Below are 24,595 nucleotides of genomic sequence, written 5' to 3'. Positions count from 1 at the left end.
TTATAGCCAAGATCAATTTATTTAAACCCACTCAGGAATCCAATCAATAAGCAATATGTTTTTACAATGTACTTAAGTTTCAGAAAGACAATAAAGGAGCTCTATACCATATTCACATTAATGTAGCAGCCAACAGCCATCTACTATGCAAATATAACATGGAGTAATGGCGTCCTGGGCAAGTAATGCTCTGTGTGTGTGTGCTGTCATTGGAGCTTCTCTGTGGTTTGTTGTGGTAAGCCTGTCCAGCAACGTGTGCATGCTAGTGCATGTGTGTATCCCACTGATTAGCTAGTTACCGCTGCTCCGCACTGCACTCATACGGCAGTTACTGCTGACTTTGAAACAGCATCATCGCGAAAGTGTGGCACCTACCTTCCACCTAGTATACTGATCTGGTACTAAAGGTGGAGCTAGAAACACTGTAGTGCCTTGATTGGTCGAGAGAGAACTGTCACTTTGCTCAGGGCTGTGTTGTGGCTGCTTTTGGGGCTTATGTAACCACTGTTCATACCATGGCAAGTTTTACATACATTATTAAACTATAACTATATAATCAAAGGATGTTTTGCTGCCTCTCACAGCAGCTGTAGACTGAGGAAAAAAACCTAATTCAATGGGCCGACTGCCGGCAACTTTTAAGGTGGAATGTTTACTTGCATATTACTCAATATGAATATGTTAACTGCATACTCTAATCCTCACTTGGCGAAAAAACGTGGTGGAGCATCATTCTGGTGTGCTCCAGCAGCACTACACTCCTGCTCTTGCCTGACAAGGACTCCTTATTTTACATATCCCATCGAGAAAGTCTCTCACTCCAGCCTGTTCTTTTTTGCTCTGAAAATCTTGGTGTGCAACCCCATTACGTGGACCATAAACGACATGCAGACTTCCCTCTGCTTCACCAAGGCAGAGGAAATACAATGAGAGCTGGATCGAGCAGTGAGTGACAACAGCTGCACCTACATTCAAGAGTACTGTCTAAGGTGAAAACGCTTAATGGATCCAGGGTTTGGGTTCGTGTTTGTAGGGTTTCATTTTAGTTCTAAAGGTACTATACCTAAAGTTTTCGGTGAATATGTGGTTTTTGAAGCAGCACATTAGACTAAGTGGCAGCCTACATTGGTCCAAAGCTGATATTAGAGAACATGCTCTCCACACTGATAACAAGAAAACAAAACAGTTAAAAATATTGTTGCAGTAAACTGTCTCACCTCACACACTATTCCTAACTTACTTAACTATCCCTTTCTTCTGAGGAGCTGAAACAACTAGTTGATTAATCAGTCTGCAGAAAATTAACATTTAATGGTCAATTGCTTATTTAAGTAATTGTTCAGCATAAATGTCATTAAATGTTTGAGGTTCCAGAATATGAAGAGTTGCTTACTTTTGATAGTAAACTGAACATCTTTGCATTATGGATCCTTCGTTGGACAAACCAAGCAAATGAAAGATGACAACTTGGGCTCTGGGATTTTGTGATTTTTCACTATTTTCTGACATTTTATAGACAAAATAATCAATCAGTCAATCGGTCAAGAAAATAACTAGCAATAAATGATCAAGAAAATATTTGTTAATTGCTGGCCCATGGTTTCATGGTACAACCCTATGCGCATTGCTCTATCTGTATATGTCCTGTCTAGGGTGGCAGCCGTATGAGATTTTTACGGTATGATAACTGGCTCAGAAAATATCACAGTTTCACAGAATCATAGAGTTAAAGAGTTTATGTTAATCAGTCAGAATGATCCTTAAAGGAATGAAAATGGAAGGGTTATTTTTGGTTGAACAAATGTTTTATTACTATAATTGAAACTTGAAACCATTTTATTTATAGAATTATGTATAAAAAGTCTCCCCTTTGAAAATAACTAAACTAAAGGGATGATTCTCCATCCAGTTACATTTTATTTTCAATATTGTAGATAAGCAACTGGTAAATCACTGCAACCCTAGTCCTGTCTTGTGTGAATAGAGTCAACATGAAACTTTTTCATAACAGAGGCCTCCTGTATGTCTAAAGGTCAGAAAGCTGGTACTTACTTAAATGGATAGATACACCCAGCAATGTTACAGATTCCATGTCTGAAACCGGCTTTACTAGAAAAGCTCAAGAGAAGATGGTTTTCACTCCAATCAACAGATTTAATTTCAGACACCAAGGAGACATTTGGACTGCAGTGATGTAGGGAAATACAAAACAAATGTGTCAGCCCAAAGATTACATCTGGCTTTGGTGTCTAGCCTCTTGTGTCAACATTTTATCAAGGGCCAAAAGTGTTTCCAGCAAGACAATTGTTGCACAGTAAAAGCTACATTTGCAGGGTGAGGAGTATTGCTGCTTGACCATAAAGATAAACAGCAAGAGATAACTTACATCCAAATATTTGGTTGACCATCGGGGATAAAGGAAGTTAATCACAATTCTTTATGACAAAACTGTTAATAATACAGTCTTTACAATGTGAAAATCCCACCACAGTTGACAACTCTGAGTTTGTCAGTTTCCTAGAGTATGGTTGCTGCTTATAGACAGATGTGATGGGAACCTAATCCTCTCTTAGTGCTTGAGCCATTTGTCTACAGCATGCTCTCTCTGCACCACAAGTCAAAAGGGAGGTCCCATCATAGCTTAAAAACCTACCCTCATGAAGAAGAGACACAAACACAGTCACAATTTAAAAGAATGCGAAAATAATCAATTAACAGTACATGCACAAACATAACATTTTGTTTGCCAAGAGTGCTGTACTTCCTGTGATCTGTGGGGAGAGGACAGACTCAAAATGACTGTCTTGTGTGGGTCAATCCCTGACAGACAGATGATATGTGAGGCACAAACAGATGAACAATATGAAGCCATTGGAACCCGTAACTACTCAGTTGCCCCATAAAGCTAATGCACAGGCTCTGAGGCTGCATTCAGACCAACAATAGCACTGCGTCAAAGATATGCAGCCTCATTCATTTCAGTGAGACCAATGCATTGGTCCAATAGTCCCAGTCCTGGTGAATTTGTAACTTTGGTGACTTTGTAACTTTGGTGACTTTGTAATAAGTGCAGCATATTTCTTGTAATTATCTTCCAATTGTCAAAATGTTGGATAAAATAAGTGCCTCTGTGTTGACTTTCCACAGTAAAATGCTAACACATACATTTACTGGTTAATATTTTTGTGTCTCATAAACCTTTAACTCATAGACGTGTTATTCAAACCAGACTTATTGGTTAATATTTCATCACCTGTAGCAAAACACTTGCGGTTTTTTTTTGTTGTTGTTGTTTTCATTTTTTTGGTGAAATTTGGCCTACTTTCTTTGGTTTTTGACCATTCATGGTCCAGAGTGTTCTCACAGAAATGCTTGAAATGACCACGACCTGTTAACACCACATTATGTGGTGGTGGCACACATGATGTTGAAATTACATGCTAGTGGCACGCTTAGGTTTAGGCACCAAAAGTACTTGATTAGGTTTAGAAGAGGATTGTGTTTTCAATTAAAATAATTATGTTTGTTATGTATGGTGTGGCAGTTGGGTTTAGGCAACAAAATGTAGTTGAACCTGGAAATGCATGTACACCCCACAACAAAGGACCCTAATTGTCATTCCATTTCAACACACTACCTGCCACGGCAGCATAGTGCAGTATTAAGAGGTTGTGTTCATGTCATGTATTTTTGTGAGACCAGGCTGTCCTAGTCTGAGGCCAACCAGACTCAAAACAGAGGACAGAGCCGGAAAATCCTGTTGGGAAAAAAAAGTTTTATAAGATTTATGTGCTGGGTAGTCCAGCAGATAGCTCATCATGATCATAGAGCATGAGGAAAGATAATACATCCCAAATCCATACACAGAACAGCAAATGCAGCACATGAAACTTTGCATTTACAGTGTATCACATTAAAAGTGCTGCACTCCAAAGCATCCTTAGATGCATTTGTGCTGTGTGAATTTTTGTTCTTCATTTAGTGCATGCACAAAGTAAACAGCAGTTCTTATTTTCCTGGGGTTTACATTTCATATTTAAAGTCAATCATTGCGACTCAGATCAGTCGATGGAATGCATTCATGCTGCCTTCCAGTAACACTATTCAGTTTCCAGAATCCTGAAAACAGTTTGGAGTACCGTGTTTCACTCAAATCTCACACATTTGTTTATACTCCCGGTGCACATAACAGTTTATTGACCTACAGGCCTAAATACAGTGTGTGATAAGGCACATATGAACAAAATAAACCCTCAGCCCTTTAATTAAACAAAGTGACATAAGTTAAACTGTGAAATGAGCTCTTGATATATACTTTGCTCAAACACATCCCTTTCTGCTTCGTGCTCCACATTATCATGGATCTTAGTGGGTAAGACTTCAATATGTAGGATTCAATCCAATTTACAGTGTCTTCTCTTTTTCTTACCCACGCAGGTTCATGCATCATTTAAAACAATCTGAGTCTATGACTGATGCAAATTTAATTAGTAACACAGCCCAGGTTAGACTGACAAAGTTAAACATTGAGGGCCATTTTTGATTAATTTCGCTGTTACTGTAATCACAATTTAACCAGTCTAATACAAATGAATTTATCAGCTATAAGTTGATTGTCGCAGGGCAAGCAACAACTGCCTAACACATAGATAATGGGTCATTTGATGGGAACAAATCCTTATTTTCTGCTGATTGTATTCGCACTAGGCTCTGACTCAAACACAGTACTTCAGTATACCAAGGTATTCATAGATCCCTACAGTATGGATTTTAATATTATCAAAAATACAGAGGCTCATCTTTCTATTTACCGTCAGTGGCATCATGATGCTCCAGTGTGTGATTTTAGACAATATCTCGCAACCAAAAGAGGTGTGACATGTAACACAACAGCGTCGGCCTCTCATGTGATGTATAACATACGCATCTGCAGCGCTTTATAAACAATAAAAATAGCATAAACATGGCAATAACAATCATTTACCATCCCTGTTATATGACAGCTGATCTTGCCCTTGGCTTGGAGGGTAAGAAGCTCCCAAATATCATTGTTTTCCCAACTTGCAGACATTTTCAACCGCTGTTCTTCTTCTTTGAGTTAGACGCCTACTGTTAGTAGCTGCTCGACCATCATTTCCCACCAGAATTCAGTCTCTACTAGTGGAACAGGCAGCTGAGCTGACAAACATGGGGACTGGGCATAATGTTACAGGACTGTAAACAGTTGGCCATCAATGACAGCGAAAGGCTGCATTTTTACAAAATATATCACTCTATGAATTGAGGATTTCGTTACACCTAACCAGAGGTGGTGATAGGTGGAAAGGTGAACTAACTAAATGACTACCAAAACTAACCAGGGCGGTTTCAGTGAATTTTATTTTGTTTCTGTCGAGTCTGAATGAAGTGTTTTTTATCATGTCTTGAGGCAATAAAGCCAGTCTTAGTTCTGTGAAAGAGAGAAACTTGAATTTAGAAGGTGTATGGTTGTATTTCTCTAATATTAATATGACCATTCTTGACATTTTGTGAGTTTATATTGTTTATTTATTAGACTGAAAAGGCTAAAAGAGCTTGAAGAATGTAGAAAACTCACTATTTGCGGTGTGTCTGTGTATGGGTGGGGTGGGGGTGGGGGGATCTATGTATACTCCACAGTACCACCCAAGCCTAATTCAGACCTGCTCAAAATGTGATATATGTTCAGAATGATTATTGTGCAGAATATGATTCTTGTGTCACTCGTTTTTAGTTTTTTATAAACAAAAATATATTGTTTAAGTTAAATGCATTTTAAGCCATTATAAATTTTAAGCAATTAAAATCAGTATCACAAATAAATCAAAGTAGACTAAGATTTTAATAAAAAAAAAAGTTATTTTATCACTCAAGTTTGCGGACTTCTACTATTTACATGGTATTTCCACTCCACTCCCTGTTTACGTGCCCATTTGCATGCCCATCAGTTTAAACTAATGCTGTTGCAATTGCAACACACTTGTTGTTCCTGAACCCTGTGACATGATTTCATCGCTGATAAAGTGCCCTAAAAACATAACAAAACCAAAGGAATAAAGGATAATTTGACATAAGCATTACTGAGGAAAACCAAGAAAGAAAGAAGGAATTCATCTATGTAAACACTAGAGGGTGCTGTTACATATATTGTTTTCCCCTTCATACACTGAATATCCCCAGACAATAACATATGTGGAAGGATTTATAGCCACAGTATTCAAAACTACACATGTCAGAGCTACAGTCTGGTGATGGCATGAATTCAAATGTTCTCATTTTCATCTGAATGTGCCCTTTGCTTCCTCCATCAGCTGTATTGGATCCTGGCAGTATATCTTAAATAATAACTTCTGCTGTGTCAAAGGAGCACATACATGAGGAAAACCACGACTGTGAGATGTTTACGTTAGCAGGTGAACAGACATATTTGTGCATTTTGAATTGCTGTTAATAATGTTATGAAGAAAGAAAGAAAGAAAGAAAGAAAGTGCATCTTCGATCTGAATCTAGATGCATTGTTGTATTTCAAGGTAAACAATAAATATAAACTTGTATTAGACTCTGTCATACTTAAAATAAACTTGTTCCAACAAATGCTGTTATTGGCTACGACTGTCCCTTGCTCTGTCTATGGCCTCTGTTCATGTAAGGGGAGCTTTATGCCCTAGAAACTAGCCCAACCCACTCAACTCCTGCTGTCTCTCTCTCGGCTGTCTATTTTCACTCATCTCCTTCTTATTCACACCATATGTTTGTTTCTCACTTTGGCCCGTGGCTGAACACCTTGCTGCATCTTCTGATTCCTTCACTCACCTCTTTCTGTCTCTCCCTAACCTCTTTTGTCTCTCATTAGTCCTATTCGCCCACACAGACTCCTCACGCCTCCATCTCATCTCCGAGTGCTTCTTGTGCTCCTGATTCGCGCGGTCCTCGCTCGATCCTTGTCTATCACTGTGGGCAGGGCTTTCAAGGTGGTGATGGCCGTCTTGGTCCAGTAGTCCACCTCTCTGAAGATCCGGTACACCCAAAGCTTCAGCTCAAACAGAGTGGTCGGACCGTCTAACTGCCAACAAGAAAGAGGGGAGATCACCAAGCCCTGCCTTAATTTCTCTCCAGCACTTTCACCATCATCCAAACACCTCTGTTGACATCGGCACCTACCTCTAATCCCTCTGAGCTGGGAGTCAGAACCGCTGTGCCATCAACAGATTTGAGGAGTTCTCCAGTGGTTATCAAGAGAAGTGACAGAGTGTCCTTCACCATCTTCCTCTGGGTCTCATAATCCCCCTTCTTCCCACCACCCAGCTCCTCTTCCTCTTTGGCGATGGCTCGCTCCAGCAAGCTGCGGCACTGTAGCAGAGCAGAGTGCAGACGCCAGAGCTTGTCCCTGGTGTCCAGCTGGGAGGAGGGAGGAGGGACGGACACCAGGCGACCGTCGGTAACCGTAACATCTGCAGTGAAACTCTCCCTATTTCTCTTGAAAAGAGAGAAAACAAAGAGGATGAAAATTAACAACAGAAGTGAGATTTGGGAAGACATTAACATGGAAAGGAAGAAAAGGAGGAGTTGGAAAGTGAAGTGCATAAGTGAAAGATTGAAGAATGCTTTCTCTCAAGTACTAACCACACTGACGTCATTTCTGACAGAAATTTGGCACCATATTGAAGATAACTGTCTATGAGGCAACAGGGCTTTTCTCCTAATGCAGCAAGAATTTGTTCAGGCTCATTCAGATTGCTTCAAACAATAAATTATACCCAACACAGGAAAAGGTCTTCCTTAGAAGAGGAATTTGTGCTTGGCCTTATTCCAATGAGGGTTTATTGAGTCAATAAGTAAAAGGTTAAAGTGAGCACGTTAAAATAACACAGGAGCACCACAGAAGCATTGAGAAAAAGAAACATACACAAAACTATACTGTATACAAAAATATGCTGTAAAATAAAATGACTTTCTTGTAAAAGTAAAAATCAGAAAATCAAAATCATTAACACAAACTGTTTATTGATAATAAGGTAAATGTTCGACATTTGGAGAAATACAAATATTTACTTTCTTGCCAAGAGTTATAGACGATCATGTCATGACCAAAACCAGAGTGTATCGAGGCAGAGACAAGACTTGGACTTTGAGAGGTTGAGACCAAGTCCAGTCCAAGATGGGACCAGTACGAGTCCCACACTGCATGACACACTAATGATAGAATGTGGAACATGCAAACCATAGGAATTCCTCAAATTCATATGTAATTGATATGCCACCTACCAAGCTGCAGACCACTGTTCGATATCAGCAAACAAGAAAACCAGTTGTGATTTAGCGAGTCACTGCTGTTTTTCCAGCTGCTTTGAAGGCACTAATCATGGGTGTTTTTTAGTAACCTGTCACTGTTTTCCACTAGGGATAATGCAACTAAAACAGCTGGGTTTTTTTAACCGAGGCATTGCTGTGTTTCCAGGTATGATTGTGACCCCAAGACTGGGTACTTTAAGCCAAAATATGATCTTTATCAAACCACTACCAAGTGTTTTTTGAGCCTAAACAAACCACACATTAACCACAGTATTGTTGAAAAGTAAAGTTTCACCGTATCTGCATCATAATATCACGTGCAAATGTAGCATATTCCGTGGTGATTTTTCTCTGGTGACTTAGTTTAGAGCTGTGCCCGACTCAGAATTATGTCAGACAAATCTGATTCCACTGTTTAATACAAATATTCAGCTATTTGTCCTTTTTTTCCAAATAGTGTTTTAGAGTTTGATCGGGGTTTAATGGGGCATTCAGGGTGACAGTGTAGTTAGACAGTGTATAGTTAACAAGCCAAGTCCCGAACTGTATGCTAATGACCCTTGCTATCGAACAAAAGCCAGAGACTATTGTATTACGTAGCTGTGAGCTGTAAATTCACCTCTTATGAGTACAAGGCAGAAGATAATTTTCTTTTGGAGCCTGACAAGGAAAAGCTTCTTCCTCCAGGCAGCTGCCTCCACTTAGACTCTCCCTGGGTCTGGGTCCGCAGCTGTCTGTGTGAGAAGCACTCACTCTGCAGCTACAGGCGGCTGAGCAGGTCTGCCACGACTGATTCAAATATTCAACTTTCAGGGGGCAGCACTAGTTAAGGTGCTAGTAGACAGATGTCTTTGTATCTTAGGACAGAGCCAGGCTAGCTATTTCCCTCTGTTTCCAGTCTTTGTGCTAACCTAAGCTAACCAGGTGCTGACACAAGCTTTATATTTAGGCTACGGTCTGAACATGAGAGTGGTATCAATCTTCAAATATAACCTTCGAAGAGAGGTGAACAGGCCTATTTATCAAAATAGCAAACTATTCCTTTAACATTGATAAAAAAATCCAAACTATACCGCTATCATCTCTACCCTTGCAAATCAACATATAAAAAGATAGCACCTTTGTACTCTCAGAGCCACATTATGATATGGCATTATGTTCTGTCTGATTATGCCGACATGCTATTTTGCAGGCATGATTGTAGCTGGCATCAGCTTTGGTACTTGAGCAAGTTGTGAATCCCTGAGGCCTCCTTGTGACATTATACTGAGGCGTTAATGTTGAACCCTGCGTGCAAGTTAGTACCAGAGTGACAGAGTGGCCTAATGTGACCTGTGGCCTAAGCTCTGAGAGTCTGGGGGAAGTTAATGTTTATTGCTCCGACTGCAGAGGAAATGCGATTCAGCCAGTTATAGACACCCCGGGAGGAGATACTGTAGCCAGAGACAATACTCTTGTGGATCTTTGTGAATTATGATACCATGGTAGACTCTGAAAATGATTTAAGAGAAATCGAACGAATGTTGCAAATGAGCGTTTTCTCACCCAACGAATAGGCAAGGGACAGCCTGCTCCCAGGCAAGGAGAGAAAACACAGAAGACACAAACGTACATAAATTTCTGTATGACAGGCCAAGACATATCTAATCACTTCATGGTGTGTTCACTGGAATGCTGGAGCACAAGGGGTACAGCGATATCTCCAGGAACTATGCCCACAAAGTCAGTGATACAAATCAAAGGAAACTGAAGGAGACGTAAAAGATAGAGGGAAGAAGGGTCAAATCCTGGGAATGGAGTGGATGAAGTTGTATGCCAGGCCGCTCCCTTGCTCCTAGCGAGACACATGAAAGGAAGGATGAGGCAGCAGACTGGCAGGAAACCAAGAAGTTTTAATAACCGGTAGCTCTCACACCTATAGGCAAAGAGACGCTGGAGTGTGGAAAGGAGATGAAGGCTTCATGCCCAGGCATCAATGAGCTTGTGCCAGAAAAACGCCCACCTCTGTCATTCCAACTGAGTGCACCCCCTCCACTCCACATTCCTACCCCCCGCTGTCCTAGACATAATTTCTTTCTTTTTCATACACACACACACACACACACGCACACACGCACGGGCCTACACACACAACCTCCCTCTTATCTTGCTTTTGCACGCATCCCTTTCATCGTTCTTTGTCCATGTACTTCTTCTTCGAACACACAGTCACATGCATGCACACACAAAGTTACAGGCAGAGGACACCCATGACACACACACTCACACACACTGAAAATCTATTAATTTTCCATTTAACCTTGGCCTACTTCTCACTCTCCCTTACACACACACACACACACACACACACACACACTGTGATCTGCTGGCAGGTTGGAGCCAGTGGAAACATTCAGCTCCTTTACTTACATAAAGTTCCAGTAAGATGGAGCACTCATAGCGGAGCTGCTCAGCTATAGCAGTAGCCCGGGCCACGGCGCTCCTGCTCAGATCCGAGCCGGTCATCCCTCTAGTCCGCCTGGCTGCCATTGGACCTCCAGCTGCTTCTACCGGGAACACTGAGTAAACGCGCACTTGTAGCAGGAGAGCGACAGGCCCCCTAATATACGCCCGTGTGCGCCTGCCTCATCCCGATAACACCGGATTGCCGGTCATGGTTCACTTCACTGCCCTTCCGTTCACCGGTCAGTGCAGCCTTAATTAGAGCCAGAGCCGCTTCGCTTCTCTTAGGTTTCGGTAAAACGAGTTCCCCAGTTTGTCTGCTCACTGTTCGGTACTTATGTTACTGAGTTGGTGGCCAACTCTCCGCCCTTTCCCCCGGGAACCTGATGCCAGGCAGGAGGAATTTAACGGGACGAGCGGGGGCGGAGGGCCGCGGAGGGGAGGAAGGAGGAGCTCATCAACTTATTCATGAGGAGCTTATCTGATTTACTGGTAGTGACAAAAGCAAAGATGGTCTAAATTTAAGAAGGATGTTGTCTGGATTGTTTCAATGTGTCCTCTTGGCAGACAAAGATCACAGCAACAGCGCAAGTCTTTTACAGCTAAGAACAGTACCGGAAATATCAGAATATAGGCCCACTCAAGTACTGGGCTGTCACAATTCTGAGGTATTTACACTGTACTTGAGTAGGACTTTATTTCTTATTGATAAGAGTTTACAAAATATAATTGTTATAGATAGATTTACCAGAAGTATATGAAGTGATTGAAATGAACTTCATTTAGAGCAACTAGGACTACTAGCCTGCTGCTTATGCCTGCATGTTGCATCAAGGCAAGTTTATTTGTGTAGCACATTTCAGCAACAAGGCAATTCAAGGTGATCTACATAAAAGATCAAAGCATCAAGAGAAGTTGCAAAAAAAACAACACATCATTAAAGGACATTTAAAACAATCCATTAAAGAACTAGACAGTAGAAACAAGATGGAAAGTTACAGGTATAAGGTAGGGATGCAAGATATTGGATTTTTTGCCAATATCTGATAACCGATAACTGATAGCGATATTGATATAACCACTTTTTCCCCACATAGGTTTAGTGATCATCAGGTCTCTTCTGTAGTGGAATTAACATCATATTATGCATGCATACTCTTATCGTGATGGCCCACCAGCAGGTGGAGACATGAAGTGGAATGCTTTTTAATGTATGTTATATTCATCCATTGTGCAAAATGTGAAAAAGCATGTTGGCCAATTGTAATAATTCATTATAAAGCCACTATCGCTGGATACTGATGACATGCTGATATTAATCGGGCACCCCTAGTATAAAGTCAGGTATTAAATACAAGAATACACTGCACTGTGTATATACACTGCTTCTCCATGTTTAGTCGTGGCTCTATAGGGACACAAAGCAAACCTGTCCCAGATGACCTGAGAGGTCTGAATGGTTCAAAGTGTAGCAGGAGGTCAGAAACGTGTTTGGGCCCTAAACCATGTTGTGCTTTATGAACCAATAGGAGTATTTTAAAGTTGATACCCTGACAGACAGGAAGCCTGTGTAAAATCCTCAGAGCTGGAAAGATGTGATTCACTCTCTTGGTGTCAGTGAGGACTCGATCAGCAGCGTTCTGAATCAGCTGCAGCAGTCTGACTGAGTTTTTAGGGAGATTTGTAAAGACACTGTTAGAGTAGTCAAGTCTACTGATGATAAATGCATGGACGTTTTTCCAAATCCTGCTGAGACATTAGTCCTTTCATCCTTGAAATGTTCTTCAGGTGTCAGTAGACTGACTTTGTAATTGTCTTGATGTAGCTGTTGAAATTCAGGTCTGTGTCCATGACTACACCAAGAATAATATTATAACCACTGATGGGAGAAGTATTTACATCTTTTACTCAAGTAAAAGTGGCAACACTGTGTTGTAAAAGTTCTGTTACAGGTAGAAGTACAACGTTAATTCTATACTTAAGTAAAAGTGCAGAAGTATATACTTGAAGTACAGAAAGAAAAGGCACTTATTATTATTGAATTATAATTAGTGATACATGAATATGTTCGTCACTTTAAATGTTGCCGCTGGTAACGGTGGTGCTCTTTTTTTGTATGCTGCTGGGTAATGTCATTTAATAATAATACATTATAATTCATTAGTTTATTGAAGCGTTAATCATCTGAATCTGCAAAGTAATTAATAATTAAGATTATCAAATAGATTTAGAGAGGTAAAAATACAATATTTGCCTTTAAAATAGAAGTATAAAGTAGTGTATATGGAAATACTCAAAGTACAAATACCTCAAAATTGTTTTCAAAGACAGTACTTGAGTAAAGGTGGTTACACTCCACTACTTATTATAACACTGACAGGGGCTGGTCTAAATGACTGCATTTGATACTGTAAGTTAGATTTTTAATGCAGGACTTTTACGTGTAATGGGCCTTTTTATAGTGTGGTGCTATAAAACCATACTGTACCATACCATCATAAAAGAAACTGCAAGTACCAATAAAGGACTATTAAGTTGATTTAACCTATGTGTTCTCCACATCAAAATAAATCTCACATTAATATCAGACCAATACAGCAAAGATTTGAGGCCTGTAATGTTAAAAAACTTCACAATAGGGATCCACTCATCTACTGTTACTTGTCATAGTAGAAAAACAACAGGTGCAACCAGGGACATTACTGATGTGCCAGTTAGACTGCCAGGAAGCCATGTCAGTAAGCCAACATTCACAGTGCTACAGCCCTGCCACAGGCACACATGACATGAAATGCAGCAGCTATAAATGTGGCTATTAGTTATACCTGTGTTAAACAAGTCAACATACCTGTCTGGATAAGTGTTTGTCACTAAATGTATTATAAACAAATTATAAATTACAGAGTTTATGAATTCCACAAGTTGACAATACTGATTCAGAGCAGGGGCAAATGCATGGAGTTAGTGAACTAATCTCTCTCAGGGACTTTACACCTTTAAACAATGACACACACACATATAAATAATAATACTAATTAGGCTATAATAATTTTAAATAATGTTTTCTTGATGTGGTGTCAGATAACAGTTAATTACAATAAAGCCAGTTGATGGGTGAAAGGTCATAATAGTAACTGGTAAAAACGTGATTAACTTGACACACTTTAATTTAAACCTTAGTAGTTAATGTAACAGTCAATTCTGGATATCTGAAAATATATGTTATTAAAAGCACTTGTGAACTGTATATTTTAAAATTGACTTATTCCACATACACAGGTTCTTGAAGCCCATGCCAATATAATACCTTTTTTTAACCGAATATGTTATATAATGAACATGATACAAAATATAAGGACTGCTCACCACTTTGTTTTCAAATATAAGAAAGTTAGCAGGAAGTTAAAAAAAAAAAAAAAAATCAAAAAATATATTCCACAGTGCATTACAAAAAATACTACATGTATATACATACTATATTTCATCCCTATACATTGAAAATATACTGAATTTTCGTTCCTTTAAGTTAACGGGTCGATGTTTGTGGTTTGTAGGCAGGTGATGATTTACAGGTGCAGTACCACGCCTGTGCTGCAGGTGTCAGTGCAGGCAACTATAGAGAGGAGTAAACACCGAGCAGCGGCTAAATGACAGCAGCTAACGTTAGACCTTAAACCTGCTGGATGTTAAAGGGGACATGGGAATGGTCAAAGATTTCCTCGCTGTTATTTTAATGAAGTCAGCTGTTTAGTGTGACATTTTAACTATCCAGCGACAGTATTAGCGCGTTTTAATTTTGAGACCAAGCTAACCAGCTAGCCAGCTTATCTCTGGTTGATATTATTATTTAGAGTCATGAACTCCCTGGTTGGTTACGGAGTGTCCTCGGAGTCTGACAGCGATGGTGATGTAGACGATGTAAACAGCGGTGGAGCTGGGTAAGTGCGCACTTAACAAACATCTAGCACAAAACACAGATTGTAGAATACTTGTAAATAATTTCGCGCTAGCTTGCATAAGCTAAAATGTCTTGGTCTTTCTCTCGCTTTTCCTTTCTTCAAGCTGTGTAAAGGAGGCGGGTGATGAGGCGTCAGCTGCCAAAAAGACCCGCAACTTCTTGCTGGAGTCTGGTTCAGCTTCCAGTGAATCAGACAGTGAGTCAGAACCAGGGGAAGAGGACCCAGAGCACCCTTCACCAACAACACATCCCCAGAAACCAGCATCCTCTGCTGCCTGCCAGTCCTCCCTACCTGCTCCTTCCCTGGGTTCCCACCCCTCCAATAAACTACCTCCTCCTCCTTTACATACCTGCTCTGACAGCAGTGTGTTTGCCAACCCTTTCAAAGCTCAGGCAGACCAGAAGCTCAGCGCCTTGCAGAAACACGTCCCCCTCACAATGCAGGCAAAACCCTCTCAGATAGGAGGTAAAAGGATGTGTGTGTCATACAGGAAAGATGGAAGGTGCAGGTTTGGGATCAAATGCAAGTTCGCTCATGACAGTGACCTCCAGACTGACACTCATCCACCTGTGGGTGAAGAAACACCAATGTCAGATGAAGCCGAGTCCCATGCAGGCGGCTCATGTGGTGGAGGATCCCAGCACCACCAGCAGGAGACAAGAGAGGAAGAGTCAGGAGGGCAGCTATTGAAGAAGAGGAAGGTTGGACTGAGTAACACCTTGATTCCTCCTAAACGAGCTATGAAGCAGTTTGCCATGCAGAGGGAGAGGGAGCAGATCAACATGTCCTGATGAATGATTTCTGGGCTGTGTGCTGTCACAAAGCAATAGTACTGGGGTGACATCTGTTCTCTCAGTGTGTATATGTTGTAGAAACTGTGCACTATCCACTGTAGGACCAATTAATGACTCAGGCATAGTTACATCTGGAAGACACTTTTGTCCAAAGCAACTGACATTTTTATTTGCGTCAATCGCACATCGAGAGCAGTTTGTTCTTGCTTGAGGACATTTTGACATGTCAGGGCTTAACAATAAGGATTGCTCAATAGCTCAGAGCAAGTAAAATACCATGTAGGGCTAGTATATCTAGTAACTTACTTGCCAAGTTGGACATGTGCTAGATAGAAAATAATTAGATGTAGTTTTTTTTGTTCTAGAATTGTTGGTGTAAGTAGCTTAGAAGTGAGCCATCTCACATCCTTTTAATCTCTGTTGAAAGCTGAACTTTTGCAATACTGAATGACAGTTACCTTAAGTCTTTGTTGTTACTTGCTAACTGGTAATAAATTAAATTTGTATAGGAGAAGGTAAATATTGACTTTGGGCAAGTAGATTCTGATCCACTTGCCCAGTTAAAAAACATCAACATTGAACTCTGCATGTAGACAGAAGGAGCTGCGGATTGATCCAGGAAACCATACTGTTAACAGCAGAACCCTCCAACAACTCTCCTATAGCAGCCCCAGTTGAAGAGAGGAGAAATTAGTTTAATTCCTTGGGTTTGTGTTATTTATGTTCTCAAACAGTCAGTGAATACACTTCAGAGAAATGTTAAGACGTTTATTTACATCTTATAAATGAACAGTTTTTGTGTTTGCTCTACCACACACCCTAAATCACAAACCAGAGGTGCAGATTTAGTACTGACATATGCTCCAAAGTTTCTACATAGCTCTGCTCATCAAATTACATCACACTTTACTGACATAATTGGAGTTTAATTATCTAATTCAGTGACTGTGCTTGCTGTTATTTTATGGGTTCATCTGTGATTTACAATATCCAAGATCAGCGTTTGGCTGATTGAAGACTTCTGTGAGTAGTACATACATTAAATGGGTTATTATTCCTTCGATGTCTCCCAGCCAAGCTGAACAAACAGCTGTACAGCTGCCAGTGAAACAGTTTTAATGACACTGCCAAATAACTAAAATACACATACTTTGTGATTTTTTACAAGACTGTAAAACATCTTTTTGTCTTCTGCTTTTCAGGGTTTGAAATGTTATTCTGTTACATAGTTTTCTGTTATCTTTTTTTAACCTTGCCAAATAAAGGCTTACAGTAGATCTGGACACTAAATGAAAAAATAGCTGCCTATTCATTTAAACAGAATTTACTCACCCCACACATATTGGGGTCTGTCTATAGCTTTCTGACGTGTGTTTTGTGTTAATAATATAAATAGAGTTGGTTTATTTCAGTAGGAGCCTTGATGCCACACACTAGGTGTGTGCTATATATTACTAAGAGGTATGCTATATTATTGCATCACAGCAACAGCTTTGCAACCTCAGCATCATTACACACACACTCACATAAAAGGCTACTTAAGTTTACAGGACATATGTACAAAGGCAACAACTTACACATACAGACACACACATATTTTTCCCTGATACAGATATTCTAAAAAGCTACCAAATATGACTATGAGTGAACAGTACATTATATATTGGTGATCCTACATTGACCTCAAACATTGCAATACAGTATGTCAGGTTACTGATGACAATGTGCCTCTATCTTCTGTTTTGTGTGCGCTGTCCTTGTTTTACATGAGAGTCTGCTGCACGTGTCTCTCAGTGCTGTCCGACAGAGCTTCCCCGTGTCCTGTCTGCTCCCAGACAACACCATCCTCCCCCATAGCTTCTGTCTGCACAAGGGAGCTGGCTGGCGGTGAGGAAGACGAGAGCACCGGATTGTCCAGAATAAAGCTGTCCCCATTAGTGGAGCCTGGGTCCTGGTGCTGGGATGGGGACAGGAGAGGAGGGCTCAGGGCAGCTGTGTGCAGGGTCTGAAGCTGCTGAGAGGTGGCTAAAATGGGGATCTGCTGAATATGGGTCTGAGACTGGCTGACTGGCTGGAAGGTCATTTGAAGGATCTGTGTCTGCCCCTGGCTCTGCTGCTGGGAGGAGAACGACTGAAGAGGCTGCAGCTGGGGCTGATGCTGGGTCACCACTGAGCTGGAGTGAAGGGTCAGTTGTTGGATTTGGGGCTGCTGTGGCTGCTGAGCAGCCTGCACAAACTGGACGGGCATCTGGAGCTGGAGGTGAGTCTGCTGCTGGTTTTCAGCTGGTGAAGGGGGGTCGATGGGGGACAGGGCGATCGTCACTGGCACCTGCATGGTGTGGAGACTCTGGTCTTGTCCCAGTAAAACCACCTGGTGACTCACTTGTTGGGTCACATGACCCATCTGGGACACCTGAGCCACTTGCTGCCCAACTTGCCCTTCATGGCTCAGCTGGTCCACCTGCCCATCCTGCCCTATTTGGCTCACATCCAGGCCAGCGACCTCTGCTTGCATGGGGTTTCCTGGCAGCTCTAGCAGGGAGGCAGGGGTTGTGATGAGGGCGCCAGCGTTGGCTGCCAGAGCCTCAGCGATTAGCACCTCGGGGTGACTCTTAGCCTTATGGGCCACCACACAGTCCTTTTTCTCAAACTTCTTGCCACAAATGGAGCAGGCGAACTGGTAAGTAGCGTCAGCATCATGCTTCTTCATGTGCCAGTTGAGAGACGCCTTCTGACGACACGTGAAGCCACAGATTTCACACCTATGGGGAGAAAATGAGAGAAAATGCGTGTTCAAGTAAAGTTGTAGAATTTAAGAGAATAAAGAACAAAGAAAGCAAAAGAGCAGTAATAGTGAGCAGAGAAGTACTAACTGCAGGGGCTTCTCTCCTGTGTGAATCATGCGGTGCACAGCCAGATTGTGGGAGCTCTTGAAGGCACGAGCACAGAACTCACAAATGTAGTCCCTCTGGTCTAGAGTAACAGAACAACCAAATATAGATGTGCTTTTCATATCATTTCAGTACCAATTATAACAAGAAATGGTCAGATGCAGATTGAACATAGTCCATGTCTTCTGTATATACTGTAAGCGTACCTGTGTGGTGCTTTGCGTGACGCAGCAGCTGCTTCTGTAGTCGGAAAAGCCTTCCACAAGAAGGGTGAGGACAGACGTATTTCTTCTTGAGCAAGTGCTGGTACTTTATATGATGCTGGAGTGCAGAACAAAGAAAATAAAAACAGATCATCACTAACAGGAGGATGGAGTGGCTAGCAGACAGAAAACAGACCTAAATAGAAAGTTTAGGTTTCCTGTGTTTACACGTTCTCGATGATGGCGTTAATGGCCGAATCATCAAAAAAATATCTGAACATATTATGCATTATTCCTTCTGAACTGAACTTCTGAGATATTGAGATCAGAATTGATGCTAGGATGCACTCAACCCCCCCTCTTCATGTTCGCTGTGAACACAGCATTAGAGTGACAGATGTAAATAAGCCTCAGTAGGACTGTGTGGTTGCTGAGACAGACCTGTAGGTAGCGAGGATGAGCCAGGACTGTCCCACACCCCTCCATTTCACATCGGACATACTGCACTGGGGGCTTCTTCCTGTGTGGGTGAAGTGCATGTCATTGCAATGTCACAAAGTGGAAACATAATATTTAAAAAGGACCTCAAAGTCCCCACGGACACAAATCAAAATTTGTTGCTCACAATGTCAAACATCAGTCACTAACATATGTTTTATTTCTGAATGAAATGATGACAGGGTGATTTATTAAATCATATTATAAAGTTCAGATTATAATGCTCCAAAACAGACATCAACCTCACCTTCTCTTTGGCAGCCGTGGGGTTTTGTCGTCTTTTTTCCGCCGGCCTCTCCTAACACAGAAGGAAAAACTTTAATAGGAGTAAAGGTACGACTGTAGCTCATTAGACCTACATATAATGTGAATCTGTTCTATTGATAACTTGATAAACATCAACTGGTACTGTGCTTACTTTCTAGGTCCATCTGGGTCCTCCACGATTTCTTCCTCAAGCTTTACTTCCTCTTCCACACCCTCCAAGTTGTCTGAACCTTCTATCTTTATCTCAGCAACCTCCTTCTCTTTTTTAGGTGCCTTCTCTTTCTCTTTCTTCTCCTTCTGTCTGGGCGGGGCTCTGCGCTTTGGTTTAGGGACATCCCTGTGAAAAAAAAAAGTTGTTGAATAAAAACATATGGTGCCTCTGTCAAACTTTGTCAGACACAAACACACACCGTTCAGCCTTTGGGTCATAGCTCTGGTCGTTAAGGTCATCTGTAAAAGGAAGATCTTCGTCACTGCTGAGACCCTCTTCTTCCTCTGCTCCACTGAAAGCGAAACAACAAATCACTTGAGACAGAGTTCCCCACTTTCTGTCTGCCGGGGTCAAGTGAATGAGATAAACGTACCTCCGACTCTGCGGCTGGTAGCTGAGGTCATTTGTGTCATCCCGAAATGGAGGGTCTTCATCATCCAAGACTGATTCAGCAACATCCTCGCTTTCCTCCTCTTTCTTTTTACTGAGACATAAGGGGGAAACACAGCAGCCATCAGAGCACAGCACCACTCTCCCTTAGTCACACATGTTTAGAATATACAAGACAGTATACTAGGTATGTCACAGGAACCATTACTTCAGTACCAAGTTGATGCCAAAATTCTGAAAATGTGACGGCACTTGATTTTCTCCAGTGCTGTAGGTACCGGGGATGCAATTCTTACAGACCTGAGGGGGCAGCACATATGCCCACAATTGTTCTAGTCTGCGGTTAAATCCCAAAGGAAGAAGATAAACGCCTATCAGTGAGGAACAACAACAACAACAACAACAACAACAACAACAACACATGGAAGATGGCGACAAATGCAGCTGCAGCAACAGCCCCACCTTGAATCCTCGAAAAGCAATAGGAGCGCACTACGCTACAGAGTATCTGAGCACTATCTACTGAGCACTGCACGTTTGTGGGGGGTTTTTTTCTGGTTTTTGAGATTTGGAAAATGTTCAGCTTTGGGTAAAATGCTGCGCCACAAAGACCAACCATCACATCTTACATATACTAGTGCTGAGCAACAACAATGGAAAATAAATTTACTCGCCCACAAAATCTCATAACCCCACATAGATTTGGACTTTGTGTTTGAGGCAGATTTAAGTTACACAACTACATATATTTAAATTATATTTAATTCCAATGTTTTTAACTAATGAATGTACGCAATTTGTTGTTTTGTTTCAATTTTCAACTATGGTATTGAGTCTAATTGTGTAATTTCACTGACACTGGTATCAACTACTACATCCCTGGTATTGTGACTCTACAGTACAATTTAAAAGCCATGGGCTCAGTGGGTCATAAATATGTGGAATATGTATTTTTTAAGCTTTGATAAAGTGACTCTTTAATTTATTCTTTAACCATATAACATTTTGTAAAAGAATATAATTGCAGCACTGAGAGACACCCTTAATGCTAGGATGGTCATTTTGAATTTACCCAAGGGACCAACACATATACTCACATTTCATATTTGTCTTTATTTTTTACCTCTCCTTCCACTGCTGCATGACAAACGGAGAAAGAAAGACATTATAAGTTTGAGAAAGGCAACAAAAACACTTTTAGCCACATGAACCTCCAATTTTAGATTTATGTGCCAATTATAGAAATGATGCAGAATGGGACAAGGCATAAATGCATACAACATAAAAACATTTTATTAAATTCTACTGCAGTCTCTCTGAGTTATTGGAAGTAGGAGGGAGGACCAAGAAAGGACTGCACCCACATGTTTATCTCAAAAGGCAGCACTGACCCCATAAGTTACACTAATAATCCATAATCACAACCCTCCCATATCAGCTAAATAGGATTTAATGTCCAGAAAAACAGTACTAAGCAAAGTGCAAACTGAAACACCGATTTGATTAGTGAATTATAAGCCCACATGTTGAACCATTGTAGCTTACTGTCAACAGGTTGCTCACCAGCTGGATTCTCCATTCCAGGTTCGGTCTTACACACAGGCTTGGCAGAGCCGCGGACAGCCCTGCCAGACGTGGGCTTGGCACGAGTCTGGGCTGGGGGGCGTCTGGAGGGTAGAGCTGGAGTGAGGGAGCAAAAGTGTGCCATCAAACATCCTGTATGCCATATAGTGTGGTTCAGGCACATGCAGACACAACAACACACAAGTCAGCGTTTTTTGAAATAGACACATAATCCTCTTGCACACAATTACATTTACCTTTAATGAAGATTTAACAAGACACATATCAAAGAGTTTTTTCCCCAACATTTCTCTGATTACCTTGAGCATCTGTGGCAGGTTTCTTGGGGTCCTCTGAGCTGCAGAGAAAAAAGAAGAAAAAAGCAGAGCTGACATTTTCTCTACCTGCAGAGCGACCTTATGACATTTATCATATCTCTAATACAACAATGCATTTAAATCTTTTTAGCATCGAATAAAAATGTGACAAATTGTAAAGGCAGGTAAGTTTTACTCCACCCTCCCCATGCAGAGCTGCAGAAAGGGGACGAGCTATGCTGAAGGCGTGCGTTTGACAGGAACTGATCCCACAGACATAAACACATACCTTTTAAGTCTAGACAGCCTCATTATAAACAATGCAGTTGTCTATAAGCTATTAAAACTTACTCTGTGCCTTGAAGGCTGTCACCTGCGACCCCCCCTCCAGCCTCAGCCGAACCCGCAGATTCAGAATTTTTCTTCCGCCTCGAGTTGGAAACTTTCCTCCGTTTAGTCGCACCGGTGTCCGGGCTCGGTTCGTCTTCGTCGTCGTCGCTCTTGGTGTCCTTCAGCCAGGCCGGTACTGCCCTCGTGGACCTGTCCCTTAAAACTCGTCCTGAGCTCTGTGGGCTCGACGCTGCCCCGTTAACGTCTGTCAATGAAGCAGAGACGCCAGACCTCGGGCGGCACGCTCCCCGCTCTCTGAGCCCCCTCCGTGGGGTACCGGCCGTACTGGTGGCCGGGGTCTCTTCTGCGGCCTTGTCCTCCGCCGACTCTTCGCCTTTATTTACACCCTCGGTTCGGTCGCCAGCCGGTTCCATCACCGTGAGGACACTCCAGCTTACTTCAAATTCAGCTAAAAGTCAAGCAGGTTTACTTGCAAATTGAGGAAAAACGGACAACATCTGGTATAAAGACGTTTTGATTGCAAGCGGCCTTTATCCAACAGTGGGACATTTTCTGTGAATGCGTTAGATTCGTCGCAAATTAAATGCATATATTTATTGATTAGGGATTGAAAACTTTTCTTAATTATCTATTCAGCAATAAACCGATATAATTTTAAAGAAGCAGACACTATTTTCGCGTTCTTAAAGCTATAGCAAACCTACTTATTCGCCCGGGCCTGCTGCACAACCATTTTGTGCGCTTTGTTGCGTCTCCTTTAAGCCAAATATAAACTGAGGTTATATTCAGGAGCGGCAACGCATTTTAGCAGCTTTACAAATCATCTGGATTTCCGCGTGTGGCTTTTACAGATCGAGTCAGCGGACATGCTGTTTTTATAAATCTACAAAGCAGCAGCAGACGTGCAAAAGCATCGCGCACGCGGTTGGCCGTCGGGGCATCATGGGAACTGTAGTGCAAGTTGTATCAACACGGCGTAGAGTTTGTTTTAAGGATATTTCTATCTTCTTTGTTGTACTTTAGGATACAAAAAAGGAATATAAGATCCTATCCAAGAGAAAATTACAACAACGTATATCACAAAAAATAACAAAAATAAAATAAAATACAGTATTATTGTAATTATGTGAAAATGTCCATGTCCAATGTCCAAATACTTTCGCTGCCACACATATCAACCCAAATAAAACAAGGTAAAATTACTATTATCAGTATATTTTTTCCCCCTGCCTCAAATAGGCTACTTTTGTGTTCTGTGTTAAATAAGTTAATAGGCTAAATTACATTTTTGACTCAGCACTCAAACTGTATGATAATGTATTTTTCATGCATATGATGAATTCACATTTTAACCACAAGAAAGATTAAGTGTGGTTTGTGTCCTACAATATTTTGCACTGATGACAGTGGAGCTAACATGGCTGCCAGTGAAAACCTGCACTGCCGGGTCTGAGCTCTACACAGCTCTGCTGCAGGCTGTTCTGATGGGATGTATTCACCACCAGATGGCAATATTGTCCTGAATGTATAACCTCACTGACAGCATGAAGTCTCTTAAAATTGGTTAAAAACCATCTCCCTTATATCAGCCAATGTTGTTAAGTGGGTGTGGTGTTGATGTGTTTATTGGGTCAGTATGATGGAGATAATATTCCAGGGAATTAAACTCAGTCCTGCCTCTTGTCTGGCAGAGTTTGTAAAGTTTTTATTAAACATGCACTGATCATGAACACACCATGTGTACACACATACGACCACACTGGATTGTAAGCAGGGTGAGCTAAACCACAAAATTAGGTTTTGATCTAATACTACTAAAAAACAGAATCAGAATAACCAATACTGACACCAATAGTGTTACTGTTTAGTATAAAAAGCAAATATCATGTAGGTAGGAACCATATGCCATGATTAAAGAAGTAAAAACATCATTAATATGCAACTTATAAATATGTCTTCATTATCTCTGAGTGATTTGCTAAACATTAAAGCGACGGTTCAGATTTTTTTAAAAAGTGGGGTTGTATGAGGTACTTACCCAGTGTATAACGTACAGTAGATGTCAGTCGGCACACCCCCAGTTTTGAGATACAGGCTGGCATCCAACATGGAAGCCAAGTAACAAACTGCTGTGGAGGGTTCAGAAAAAAAAGGCTATATGTATATATATATATATATATATATATATATATATATAAATATGTATATATATATATATATATATATATATATAATTTCAAGATTATACAATATTGAGAGTATTTTCACTGCTTTACCTTTCCATCAGACAGCCTGTTTTAACAGCTTCAGTTCCTCAGCTCTGCTCTTGTCAAAGCCACCAGACTCCACTGAAAAAACAGTGATTTTAGCTCACTGAACACAAGAGCTGCTGGTCCACC

At 41.1% G+C, this 24,595-nt stretch overlaps 3 protein-coding genes across 6 annotated transcripts; 1 reads left to right on the top strand and 2 right to left on the bottom strand.

The window, feature by feature from the left end:
* LOC126390692 (uncharacterized) lies at nt 1-11,145 on the bottom strand. Its single transcript, XM_050045109.1, has 3 exons — nt 10,720-11,145; nt 7,180-7,494; nt 1-7,081 (listed from the first exon to the last, which is right to left on the bottom strand). The coding sequence occupies exons 1-3, from the start codon at nt 10,837-10,839 to the stop codon at nt 6,908-6,910; spliced, it is 609 nt and encodes a 202-aa protein (XP_049901066.1). The 5' UTR covers nt 10,840-11,145; the 3' UTR covers nt 1-6,907.
* A 3,226-nt stretch (nt 11,146-14,371) lies between these two features.
* Nucleotides 14,372-16,788, top strand: si:ch211-113e8.11 (uncharacterized). The gene is made up of 2 exons (XM_050044433.1): nt 14,372-14,690; nt 14,815-16,788. The coding sequence occupies exons 1-2, from the start codon at nt 14,608-14,610 to the stop codon at nt 15,500-15,502; spliced, it is 771 nt and encodes a 256-aa protein (XP_049900390.1). The 5' UTR covers nt 14,372-14,607; the 3' UTR covers nt 15,503-16,788.
* A 244-nt stretch (nt 16,789-17,032) lies between these two features.
* On the bottom strand, nt 17,033-23,114 carry zfp91 (ZFP91 zinc finger protein, atypical E3 ubiquitin ligase). Of its 4 annotated transcripts, none has more exons than XM_050044428.1 (12): nt 22,197-23,114; nt 21,849-21,886; nt 21,511-21,681; nt 21,063-21,102; nt 19,949-20,059; nt 19,775-19,867; nt 19,516-19,701; nt 19,345-19,395; nt 19,041-19,119; nt 18,603-18,717; nt 18,379-18,478; nt 17,033-18,267 (listed from the first exon to the last, which is right to left on the bottom strand). In XM_050044428.1, exons 1-12 carry the CDS (start codon nt 22,607-22,609, stop codon nt 17,268-17,270), a joined length of 2,397 nt encoding a protein of 798 aa, XP_049900385.1. In that variant the 5' UTR covers nt 22,610-23,114; the 3' UTR covers nt 17,033-17,267. The 4 variants fall into 4 exon arrangements, with proteins under 4 accessions (XP_049900385.1, XP_049900386.1, XP_049900387.1 ...); XM_050044429.1 differs by having other exon boundaries at nt 21,529-21,681; nt 22,197-23,112; XM_050044430.1 differs by having other exon boundaries at nt 21,511-21,645; nt 22,197-23,111.
* Nucleotides 23,115-24,595: the final 1,481 nt, after the last annotated feature.

This window comes from Epinephelus moara, chromosome 5, assembly GCF_006386435.1.
Source record: "Epinephelus moara isolate mb chromosome 5, YSFRI_EMoa_1.0, whole genome shotgun sequence".
NCBI classification, from domain to species: domain Eukaryota; kingdom Metazoa; phylum Chordata; class Actinopteri; order Perciformes; family Serranidae; genus Epinephelus; species Epinephelus moara.
This window is presented reverse-complemented; position numbering and strand designations above follow the sequence as displayed.

What these genes read in the sequence shown, in the direction of transcription:
- LOC126390692 (XM_050045109.1), bottom strand. Translation starts at nt 10,839, where the DNA reads ATGGCAGCCAGGCGGACTAGAGGGATGACCGGCTCGGATCTGAGCAGG. An exon ending in CCATCTTACTGGAACTTTAT is followed by an intron (nt 7,495 to 10,719) that starts GTAAGTAAAGGA and finishes TCTCTTTTCAAG; the next exon opens with AGAAATAGGGAGAGTTTCAC. An exon ending in CCAGCTCAGAGGGATTAGAG is followed by an intron (nt 7,082 to 7,179) that starts GTAGGTGCCGAT and finishes TCTTGTTGGCAG; the next exon opens with TTAGACGGTCCGACCACTCT.
- si:ch211-113e8.11 (XM_050044433.1), top strand. Translation starts at nt 14,608, where the DNA reads ATGAACTCCCTGGTTGGTTACGGAGTGTCCTCGGAGTCTGACAGCGAT. An exon ending in GTAAACAGCGGTGGAGCTGG is followed by an intron (nt 14,691 to 14,814) that starts GTAAGTGCGCAC and finishes CCTTTCTTCAAG; the next exon opens with CTGTGTAAAGGAGGCGGGTG.
- zfp91 (XM_050044428.1), bottom strand. Translation starts at nt 22,609, where the DNA reads ATGGAACCGGCTGGCGACCGAACCGAGGGTGTAAATAAAGGCGAAGAG. An exon ending in ACCTGCCACAGATGCTCAAG is followed by an intron (nt 21,682 to 21,848) that starts GTAATCAGAGAA and finishes TATGGCATACAG; the next exon opens with GATGTTTGATGGCACACTTT. An exon ending in CTCATCCTCGCTACCTACAG is followed by an intron (nt 18,718 to 19,040) that starts GTCTGTCTCAGC and finishes TCTGCACTCCAG; the next exon opens with CATCATATAAAGTACCAGCA.